Raw genomic sequence first — 12,136 nt, 5'->3', positions numbered from 1 at the left:
AAATCTCTGCTGGTCAGAGTTCAGGGGTACTCATCTGAGATTTGTTCAACTTAGGGGGTACTTGATTGAAAAGTTGGGAAATACTGTTCTAGATGATAGTGCAGCTGCAGTGTCCAAATCAACATCCAGCAGATTGAGATAATCTAACAACGGGACCTTCTTTTTCATAGTAAGTCTGTGCATGTAAACACATAGAAACACAGAAAAAATGAAAGCAGATAAAGACCACAAGGCCTGTCCAGCCGGCCCGTCCATAACATTTATTATTTTATTTCTTTTTCACATTTCTAGTCTGCTTTTAACTAAGCAGGTTCAATAAAAGCATATGTAATTCAATAAATTATTGGGTATAACTAATGGATAGACTGGAAGGACCGTTCAGGTCTTTATCTGCCGCCATTTACTATTTTACTATGTAATAACACTACTCAATATTAAGAAACAAAGGCTCTTATTTTATAAAATCCACCTAAAGTTTGGTGCCAATATTGTCACCTAATTTAAGCGATTAATAGGCTTAATCAGTGCCATTATTGGCATTCAGCACCTCACAATCATAAGAACATAAGAATAGCCTTACTGGGTCAGATCAACGGTTCATCAAGGCCAGTAGCCTGTTCACATAGTGGCCAGTCCAAGTCACTGGTACCTGGGCAAAGCTCAAAGCATAGCAACATTCCATGCTACTGATCCAGGGCACGCAGTGGTTTCCCCCATGTCTTTCTCAATAACAGACTATGGACTTTTCCTCCAGGAAATTGTCCAAACCCTTCTTAAAACCAGCTATGCTAACTGCTCTTACCACAACCTCTGGCAACGCGTTCCAGAGCTTAACTATTCTCTGAGTGAAAAAATATTTCCTCCTATTGGTTTTAAAAGTATTTCCCTGTAACTTTATCGAGTGTCTCCTAGTCTGTCATTTTTGACGGAGTGAAAAATCAATCCACTTGTACTCGTTCTACTCCACTCAGGATTTTGTAGACTTCACTCATATCTCCTCCTCAGCCATCTCTTTTCCACGCTGAAGAGTCCTAATCTTTTTAGGGCTCTTTTTACAAAGTCGCGCTAGGGTTTTAACACCCGCACTGGATTAGCGCGCGCTATAGTGCGTGCTAGCTGGAAATCTACTGCCTGCTCCAAAGGAGGCGGTAGTGGCTAGCCTGTGTGGCAATTTAGCGAGCGCTATTCCGTGTGTTAAGGCCCTAGCGTGGCTTTGTAAAAGGAGCCCTTAGTCTTTCCTCATACAAGAGGAGTTCCATCCCCTTTATCATCTTGGTCTCTCTTCTTTGAACCTTTTCGAGTTCCGCTATATCAGTATTTCCATTGAAGTTCCTGTTCTCTTTATTGTTGTTCTCAAGTCCTGTTTCTTATAGTGCATCACAGAGCAAAATGCTTCTGTTACTAGAACACAGAGCTGAGCTTCCAGATAACCCAGTTTCCGGAAAGGAATTTTAGATCAGTCTTGGCTGTTGCCTCAGAGTTGTATAACAGGATGAACAACATAATAAAGACAGACAATACAAAGCCCTGGCTCCAAGTTTATGAATGTTGAGGAGAGTTCGAGGTTTTTTTCATCAAAATCATTTTGCGGTTTTGGTTCAAGCGATTATTTTGGCACATCTGGATTATGCAAATTCCCTGTATATCAGATTAACCAAATTTAATCTGAAGAGGCTACAACTTATTCAGAACACTGCGGCCAAATTAATTTTTGGAAGACATAAATATGATCATGCCTCTCCATTGTTGAGGTTACTTCATTGGCTTCCTATTTACTGGCGAGTTCAATTTAAATGTGCCAATGTAATTTTTAAAATTTTACATGGAATTTTTTCGCCTTTATTATCTCTATCATTTAAGTCTCTTCGGTTTCACACTAACAGGAATACACATAAATTTAAATTGCTTTTCCCTTCTGTTAAAGGGATTAAAACCCCAGGTAAATTCTCACATTCCTTAGCCTTTTGCTTGGTAAAAGTTTGGAATGATCTTCCCTTGATTATCAAAACGTCATTATCTCTATCACTTTTTAGCAAAAATCTGAAAACCTATCTCTTTCAGAGATTCTTAATTGAGGACTGATTTAATTTATTGAAAATTTTTCTATTACCTTCATTATTGTTTTATATTATATTCTTTTAAACTTTGTTAACCGGCTCGAATCCTGGAATGATTCAGTATATAAGATGGAAATTAGATTAGATTATAAAACCAATAGGAAGAAATATTTTTTCACTCAGAGTATAGTTAAGCTCTGGAACGTGTTGCCAGAGGTTGTGATAAAAGCAGATAGCGTAGCTGGTTTTAAGAAAGGTTTGGTCAAATTCCTGGAGGAAAAGTCCATAGTCTGTTATTAAGACATGAGGGAAGCCTTTGCTTGCCCTGGATCGGTAGCATGGAAAGTTGCTACTCTTTGGGTTTTGGCCAGGTACTAGTGACCTGGATTGGCCACCTTGAGAACAGGCTACTGAGCTTGATGGACCATTGGTCTGACACAGTAAGCCTATTCTTATGTTCTTCTTAAGTGCATATCTGTTTTTATTTCTCCATTGTTGTGATACTTGCTGAGTATAATTTCTTGGGGCTCCCAGTTCAATTTCTATTTGTGATTTCTTGTTCTGTATTTGGTAAAGGTCTGTCTGGGCTTTGTTATGAAGAAGCCATTTAAAGCTGTATTATATGTGGTAGTAAAAGCAGGTGGGGAGATTGTGGAGGGGGGACAGGGAGAAGGGACTGGACTATCGTCTTAATTTCTAGAGCCTATCAGATGTACGCAGCGCTGTAGCAGAGAATCAAGATAATGACAGTCCCTGCTCGAAGAGCTTACAATCTAAACAGACAAGACAGAAAAACAGGACATTTCTGCCCTCAGGATGTCTAAAACTGGCCCTGTGAAGACAAGAGAGATACAATATTTTTCTTTTGATTTTCATGCTTTGTTGCTTAGCAGATAGGGCAATGTTCTTGTACAGTAGTAAAAAGTCAGTATCTGCCGGGTTCCCCCCCTGCTCGTGACAGCGCGCTCTGTTCCTGTGGGGGCGGGACCTAGTAGCCACTGAACACTTGGCGAGACGGTAGGCGGCTACTTCACAGTAGCGGTTGAGGTTGAGGCAGTCAAACCAACGGCTCTCGAGGCCTTCTAAGTACAGGATCCGGAGATCCGACTTTTACCCGGATGCAGCCCAAAGCCTCGACAGTTTCTTCCCGTCTGCAGGCAACGGCGAGCCTCAACGTCACTTCCTACTAGTTAAACTGCCTGCGGTCGGGCAGGTTTTATGCTTATTGGTGGCGGCTTTTCCCTGACTTCTCGCGCGCGTTACCGGGATCCTGCTTGCTACAGACCCGCGAGCGGCACTGGACGGGCCACCGGCGGAGGTAATGAGCTACGAAATTAACTTGGGGCTGTTTACCACCAAGTTTGTGTGTCTGCTGCAGGAGGCCAGGAACGGCTCTCCACCGCTGACTTTTGTGCCTTTATATCGATCTTAAGCAGGTACAGCTTATCGAGGAGACCTGAGCTCAGCGCCGGTGGTTATTCACAGTAGTAGAAAAATAGTAGTAGCGGAAAAATACTTGGTTGTCTTGTGGGGTAAGGTGGTCCCTAACTAATTCAGGTGTAACAACTTTGGGGTGACTTTATAAAGCAGATTATTAAACCTGCGAGAAGAAAAATATTGAAATATGGTTTGGAGTCCAATGTCTGTTTAAAGCTGGGATCTTAACGTCAGGACTTTTTTTAAAGTGGCATATCTAAAAAAAAAAAAAAATAAATAGAAATATACATATATACAACAAAAACAGTGTATAGAAGGTTGTATGATATTCTTTGTTCCTTTCATTTTTCCTTATTCCAATAAACAAATTGAACTTAAAAAAGAAAAAAAGAAATATACATATATTTTATATGTATTTTTCTTTGTCCTGCTTTGGAATTTTGACCAACACCAAGTTTTCTCGCATGCACAGTCGGCAGCTTGCATAACCAGACTTCCTCATGGACTTTTCTCTGATTGGTTGTGGTTTTTTATGTTTCTACCTAAAACCAGAATGTTTATAGTCATAGTGTTTACTACTTTTCTTTTTTGTAGGTGAAACTTGAATAAATGAGACCTTTGGAACACTAGATGAGAGTGCAGGATTATATTTTCATTAACTGGTATTTTTGTATTATCTAGAATTAGGAAGAAATATTTTGCTATTTTAGGAGGAGGTCTATAAGTAAATCGTGAATGGGCTTATGGTGGCCTTTGAGCACAAGAAATACATTTTTTTAACAGCTTTTACATTCGGTGGGCTTAACCTATTATGTAGAAGGTCTCCAGTACCTTGCTATTTTTTTTTTCAGATTTTGCTACTGATTTTATAAACAACTGTGGCAATTTCAGTTAGAATTTAGAATTTTACTAGTACAATAGTATTAAGCGGTTCTGAGCTCTTTGGGGAGACCAGGACAGAAAACAAATTAAATAAATAAATAGTAAGTAGAACTCATCGAATTTGAAGGACTAAGGGCTCCTTTTACAAAGGTGTGCTAGCGTGTTTAGCGCATGCACAGGATTAGCATGTGCTATAGTGTGCGCTAGCGGAAAATATACCACCTGCTTAAAAGGAGGTGGTAGCGGCTAGTGCATATGGCATTTTAGCGTGTGCTTAGCACACCTTTGTAAAAGGAGCCCTAAGGTGGGCAGTCCAACTCTTCCACATTTGCTTTTAGTCTTCAGTTCTGCACCTGTTCTCTGGACTGCTGCAGTTTTCCAGCTGTTCCTCCATCCTTTAACCATCCTGGTGGACCATATATTTTTCATTATTTTGTTCATCTTTCAAAGCTACTAACAATCTACTGCTATGATGTCGCCTTTATTTCACAATTTCATGTCATGACATAAATCTATTTTCACTCCTTTGTTACCTCTTCCCTCTTTCTACTTCACATGCCCCCCCCCCCCTTTCTTATCATCAAACTATCCATATGTTGCCATTTAACCAATTGGATTTCTCATTTTCATGTTATACATCAGCTGTATTTCAGATTTTGATTGTCCCGATGCACAGGAAATGACATTTTAGGTATTCCACTATAAAATTCAAGACTTTAGCAACACACTGTCAGTGCATGCCGAAAGAGTGCACTTAAGGAGCAAGTCCTGCTGCATAGTGTACTTCTTTGTGCACACCCCATTATGCTGCTTTTTTCATTAATTTCAACCTTTCAGTTTAGGAAAATGCTTATTAATTTCCTTTTTTTTTTCTTCTCATGCATTTTTGTCAGCCCTTTCCAGTTCCTTGCCAAATTACCAAATTCTCCATTTCCTCTTCGAGAACAGGTAAGATGTCTAATATTCCTTTGTACTCTTCCCATTCGGTTTCTCCCCTTCCAGATTCCTTTTCTATTTCTGTAGCTTTGTTAAACTGCAGTTCAATATATAACAAATTTTCTCTCATGAAGGACCTCCATTCTAAATTATAAACTAGACCGTTGCAGCTTAACTGAAACATGGTTAACAGATTATGATGCTTATTTAAATCAAGCAACACCTCCAGGTCTTCCCGTAAAGGAGGTGGTGTGGCAATTCTTTATTCACTTTCTTTTAAATATTGTTTTTTTTCCACTTTTTCAAACACATTAATTGAAACACTTCAGTTTAGGCTTGCTACTTATCCTCCATCTGATGTTTTTCTCATTTTATTGCCCATCTCTTGTATCTTCTCATTCTCTTAAATATCTGCAAAAAGCTATTACAGATATATGCTTAAATACTTTACATCCTATAATTTTAGGCAATTTTAATATTCAATTTGACAATTCAGCATCATTTATAACGAGACTTTCTTACCTTTGTTTCTGATTTTGACTTGACTACACACATTAGTAAGGGCTCCTTTTATTAAGGTGCGGTAGGCGGTTACCGCGCGTTCAATCGCCTGCCGCGCTAGTTGCTAACATAGAAACATAGAAATAGACGGCAGATAAGGGCCCACGGCCCATCCAGTCTGCCCACCTTAATGTCCCTCCCCTACCTTTGCCCTGTGAATAGATCCCATGTGCCGATCCCATTTGGCCTTAAAATCAGGCACGCTGCTGGCTTCAATCACCTGTAGTGGAAGACTATTGATGAGGCGTTAGTTTTTAGGCTTGCCGCGGGGGTTAGCGCGTGATGAAATGTCCGATGCGCTAACCTCCGTAGCTCGCCTTGATAAAAGGAGCCCTAAATCTATTCAAAGAGATGGCCATACTATTGATCAAATTCTGTCTGCTTAGTCTTATCATTCTAATCATAACATTAAGATTTATCCTTTGCCATGGAGTGATCTTTCTCTCATAATTTTTTCTTTAACATCATCTGGTTTTTTGATATCTTCCACTCATAAGCAATCTACTTATAGGGATTTAAAAGTTATTATTCCTACTACTCTTAAGTTATTCTCAGTTAGACTTTGATTTATTTAAGATTTTTCCACTTCAAGATTGTGTTTTCTATGTGGAATGGAAATCTTAAGTTATCTTTATTTATTTTATAAACTTATTTACCATTTAAACCTAAACGGTTTACATATCATTACACACATAATTCAGTAAGACAAATAAAATCAAACAAACATTAACACAACTACCTTATAAACGATCTTGCATATCTACAGTTAGAAATCTATGGTTTACAAAATATCTTTTGCTTTTGAAAAGGCGGATACAATAGCTCAAACGTAAATGGCGTTGCCATTAAACTCAGCCTACACTTCTTTCTTATAAAACAACTGCTAGCTCTTATAAAAAGGCTATACAGATCCGAGAGGCCTCAAATGGTGTGAACTTCAAAAATTGTTGACCAGGTCCATGACCTGAATATCGGCTAAAACAGTGTTCTTCAATCTTTTGACACCTATGGACCGGCGGAAATAAAATAATTATTTTGTGGACCGGCACCGGTCTGCAGACCAGCAGTTGAAAAAATCTGGGCTAAGTCATGGGCCATGCCCCGCCTATCTCCGCCTCAGACCCCGCCCTCATAATAGTACTAATTGTAACTTCATTTTTCATATATATATACACACACAATATAATCGTATTAACAACACAAAATGGTTAACCACAAAATTAAACTACACAAACCTGTATGCTTCTCAATATTCATTCCTACCAGAACACAGATAATCCCATGCAAATACGGGACCAAAAACTAAAAGTACTAATATATACAAACAAACTCTAAGATGCAAGACTCTGCAAGCAGTACAACCCCAGATGAAAAGAAACAAATGCATTTCTTCCCCCTACCTTTGTTGTCTCTCTCCCTCCATGCTGTGCCTTGCCTTCTGGCTGTTTCATGCCGCCCCCAGTGTTATCTTCGGGCCGGCTCCCTCTTCCTCAGTGCTGCAGTGCACAAAGCTATGGGCAGTGGCTCCTCACATGTCCCGTGCCTCATTTGGAAGCCTTCCCTCTGACGTTGCGACGTCAGATAGAAGGCTTCCGGTTCAGGCGCAGGATGCGTGTAGGAGCCTCTGCCCACGGTTCTGTGCACTGCAGCACTGAGGAAGAGGGAGCCAGCCCGAAGACAACGCCGCATCGATCGCACCGTGGACCGGCGGCTGAAGAGCACTAGGCTAAAACAATTGTTGAGACACTACAGATATCCAGGGAATGTGTTGAGCATATAATCCACAAGCAGCTAGGTATGAGAGAATCTTCGCCTAAAACTTGACCCTTCAGCTTTGCCCATTATAAGGATTTTAGATCCACCATATACTGGCCATTCTCCCTGCAATTCATGTTCTGTATGTCATCACTGCTTGACATTTTCTACTTTCATTCATCTGAAAACAGAAAAAAATATTCTTTAAATTTCACCAGCAATTGTGATACAGATCATATTGTTTACATTATCATATGTTGGGAAGACGCTCAGTAATTATTACTAAGAAGTCCCAATGATGTCAGGTAAGAGTCCGAGCTTCCATGAATAAGAGGAAGACTGTCAGAATACAAGGAGCCTGGGCGTGGATCTGTTCAGACAAATGGATGCTGGACATCATTCAAGAAAGCTACAAGCTTGAGTTGTTTCACCGTCTTTGAGACTTCTTTGTAGTTTCTCCAGCAGGAAGACCGGAGAAGGCAGTCAAGGGCAGAGCTATGGTAAAATGACTTCTGGAGATCTATGCTGTGAAGTCGGTACTGCATGCAGAATCGAGCTTGAGAAGATGCACTTTATCATGCCCAAGAAAGACTTGGATAATTGAAGGTCCATCTTGTGTCTGAAGTCTGTACGGCACTACAGATGCCCAGATTCCAAATGAAGACCGTGCATTCAGTGATATTTCCCCAGTGCCACTTTCCTGAAGCACAGAACGCTATTTTCAGGTTTCATGTACTGGAGAGGCATTTCCAGTTAGCAGTGGCATCTCGCACCATTACAAAGGTGATGGTGGTAGTTGCAGCACACCTGTGCAAAGCAGGGATTCATGTTCACCCTGAATATATGATAGGGCGATTAAACAAATTTTAAATAAACTTGAAACTTACTTGAACAATTGATTAATGAAGTCCCTTCCAAAGCCAAAGGTCGCCAGGCAGTGGCACAAGTTGTCCAGCTATTGCATAACCTGGGTTGAATTTTTAGTTTCTGGAAGAGTCACCTGGACCCGGTCCAACTCATGGATCCTTTTCAGCAGGGAAAAGGCCATGTTCTCCTTCCAGAAGATTGCAAACTGAAGCTAAGATGCCAAATTTTGGAGATCCTGGCAAGTTTAGCTCTTATGGATTGGCATGACCGGCAGTTGCTGAGGTCCATTGTAGTAACCATAGACATGGGTCCTTGGGCAAAAGCTCAACTATGTCCTCTTCAGAGTAAACGACTATCCAACTGGTCTCCACGAATAGATCCACTCCAGAGGCAGTTGCCCTGGATGGTGGAAACGCATCAAAATCTGCACTGGTGGTGGAAATGCTGTCCAAGGGCTTACCTTTCTGCATTTCCTCTTGAGTGATCCTGATGACAGATGTCAGTCTATATGGCTGGGGAGGTCATGGCGAGGGTTGTCCAGTTCAGGGTTGTCCAGTTCAGGGCCACTGACTATCCTCTTGGAGAAACTGATCCATAAACAAATTGGAGCTGAGATCCATTTGGCTAGCGCTGCAGGCTTTGTAAAGTCTCTGGAAGGCAAAGCGGTCAGGGTTTTCTCAGACAATATACCATATTTTTTGCTCCATAAGAAGCACCTAACCATAAGACACACCCTAGATTTAGAGGAGGAAAACTAGAAAAAAACATTCTGCACCCTGTCCCTCTGCCAGGTTCTGTACCCTGTCCCGGCCTACCATTAGACCACCAGAGTGGGGACAGGGTACCGAGTCTGGCAGGGAGGGGGGACAGGGTGCAGAATGTTTTTTTCTAGTTTTCCTCCTCTAAATCCAGTACCTTTTTAAAATCCCCCTGCACCTCTTTAAAACACCCCCTCCTCCCGTATCTTCTTATTATCTACCTATACTCTAAGGCAGAGGTGTCAAAGTTCCTCCTTGAGGGCCACAATCCAGTCAGGTTTTCAGGATTTCTCCAATGAATATGCATGAGATCTATTTGCATGCACTGCTTTCATTGTATGCTAATAGATCTCATGCATATTCATTGCGGAAATCCTTAAAACCTGACTGGATTGCGGCCCTCGAGGAGGGTCTTTGACACCCCTGCTCTAAGGCGAGGTGTTCTCCTGTTTGCCAGTCTGTTCAATAATCTTCCTTATTTTATTCACTTTTTCTAGAGTCAAAATAAAACAAATGACATATTATGTCCACCTCAAATAGCATTAGATTTACTCACTATCATACACAGAAATTCCTCCAATAGCATTAGATTTACTCACTATGGTATACAGAAATTCATGCTGCCGGCCTATGCACATGTCAGCGAGGGCATTAGGTGCATTAGCGCAGACACAGCAAGAGCAGCTGCGCTGAATGTTTTAATGAAGAGAATAGGAGACAGACTCTAGGTATGTAGGCACTCACAGAGAGGCTCGTACGTGAGTGTCGTAGGAACTGCTCCTGTCGCTCAGCTCTGGTTTCCTACTGGAGATCGCCCGCAACAAGTCCCGCCCTCTTTTGATGCAGCTTCATGTTTCTGGCACTTATGGGACACTTGTGAGGGAGAGAAGTTGTGTCAGATGCGGTCGGGGGGACCGAAGAAGGAAGGCTGCGGGATTTAGTGGTGAGTGAGCTCAGGTACCGGTTTGACGGTAGGAGGGAGAGGATGTTTTTAAAAGGTACGAGGTGTGCGTATGTGTGTGTGTAAAAATTTGTATCTTCGCTGCATAAGATGCACCTACATTTCCACCCACTTTTGGGTAGAAAAAAAAGTGTGTCTTGATGGAGCGAAAAATATGGTTCATTCAGTGTTGTTCCTAGTGACTTTTAGCTGGGTGCTTCACCCGGCTAATTTAAGTGAGCACCCGGCTATAAATTTCAGACAGACAGTCTGGAACAGCACTTGCTAAATAGTGAAACCACAACTATCCTTCAAAATCTAGTCGATGGGACAGTACTGGCTACAGCGGTTCTCATTACAGGAGTTCACGAATCTCTCTGCGTTTTTGGGCTACTTTTCAGCAAATGGGCTATTTTGGGCCGGTTCCAGTTCCGAACCTCCTATTGCTGAGTGGTTTTTTTTTTTTTCATTGGTTCAGCTGCAGCACAATGGGCCAATCACAAATGACCTTAGAACTCTTGAGGTCGTTTGTAATTGGTCCATTGTGCCTTAGCTGACCAATGAAAATTGTGGTGCCGCGCCAGGAGCTTTGACTGTGAGAAAGAGCCGTTCCGCCGTCAGTAAGGGAAGAACACCAACACTAGCGAGCCCGCCATGACCAAAGAGGAGAGCAAAACCTTCAGACAGACCGTCGCTGACTGGAAGCAGTTCATTTACAACCAATGGAGCGGAGAGGTCCTGGGATGGACGGCCAGCAGCTGGGGTAGGAGCCTGGAGAGTGAGGGAGGAGGTTTGAAGGTGAACCAGTGGTTTCTGTTTTTTTTACTAGTAGCTTTCATCAGTGTGAGAGGCGGTGTGTAAGTGTCTGTGTGTGTGTGTGTGTTTGCGCGCACGCTGCCGCCGGCTGTACAGTCTCTGTTGCCTTCCCTGAGCGGTGACTGCCTTCGTATAATGAGAGAATGCGCTGGCAATTCAGATCCCATTGTTACCGGCTGCCTCGCCAGGAGAGATTTTTCTCAGTCTTTTTTTCCCCCCATCTACCACCAGTGTTATTAAAAAAAAAAAAAAAAAAAAAAAGTCAAAATTTGCCGCTTAGGGAAGCTAAAAATAGAAAGTTGTATGGGAGAGGGAGATGAGCTGAAGACGGAATGCAGGCCTCCTAAGGCAGATTGATGGGCCACTGACTCTAAGACCGATCCTGCATTTATTTCATTCTCTCCCCCTCCCCCCTCCTTTTTATTATTTTGTATGTAAAGGGGTCGAATGGAAGAAAATTGGGGAAGGTAATTGACAGGAGGAGGAGGAGCTATGGCATGAAACTGTCAGCCACCCCCTTTATTTAATCCTGCGGGACAGCCTCAGTGGTTCGGTGGGTTTTGTAAAGTTCTCTAGAGTTGAACCTGCCGATCCATGTAAGTTATCCTCTTACTCTGTGCAGATAATCTCTTTTCCCCTAACCCATGAGCTCCTTTTTTTTTGGGGGGGGGGGTGTATGTGGTGGTGGTGGGGAGTGAGTTATGTTTTGCTTTGATTGGAAGTATATTATACAGTACTTTATTCTTTTCCCAAATGGGGGATGCTGTGTGTATACCCTATGTCTTTTTGAATTGCATAAAAACAAAAGAATAGCCTATGTTTTGTATTTGAGTTTTGGTCTTTTGTACACCATTATGGACTGTTTGAGATATGTGCAGTGTATAAATAAACAGTTTGAATTTGTATGACATATTTGTTTGATAAATTAGAGGTGTTTTCAGTGGTAATTGTTTGGGCTACTCTGACACAAGTTGGGCTGGAAATTTTTTTTGCCATCTGGCAACCCTGACTCAAATCAAAAAGAAGTTGGACGCTACGTCGCAGGAATTGAGTTAAGAGGAGCATCTGTTGCTAAGTATAGGGTGGTTTTGTGGTACGATTGGTTATGCTTCCATGCTCAGGGAGTT

The 12,136-nt window shown here is 41.7% G+C and overlaps 1 protein-coding gene across 6 annotated transcripts in view; it reads left to right on the top strand.

Annotated features, from left to right (window-relative positions):
• Positions 1-3,062: 3,062 nt before the first annotated feature.
• LRRCC1 (leucine rich repeat and coiled-coil centrosomal protein 1) overlaps positions 3,063-12,136 on the top strand; it is a 148,637-nt gene continuing 139,563 nt past the window's right edge. Inside the window, exons 1-2 of one of the 6 annotated variants that reach the window (XM_033934344.1) lie at positions 3,066-3,375; positions 5,270-5,324. Coding sequence is in view for 2 of the 6 variants with exons in the window: in XM_033934347.1 (XP_033790238.1) it covers positions 3,276-3,375 (100 nt within the window). In the remaining 4 variants the exon portion in view is untranslated. Of the gene's footprint in view, positions 3,494-3,519; positions 3,590-5,269; positions 5,325-12,136 lie in introns of those variants that run through there. The other 5 variants (XM_033934345.1, XM_033934347.1, XM_033934342.1 and 2 more) reach the window with 5 other exon arrangements.

This window comes from Geotrypetes seraphini, chromosome 2 (assembly GCF_902459505.1).
Source record: "Geotrypetes seraphini chromosome 2, aGeoSer1.1, whole genome shotgun sequence".
In the NCBI taxonomy this organism is placed as follows: domain Eukaryota; kingdom Metazoa; phylum Chordata; class Amphibia; order Gymnophiona; family Dermophiidae; genus Geotrypetes; species Geotrypetes seraphini.
This window is presented reverse-complemented; position numbering and strand designations above follow the sequence as displayed.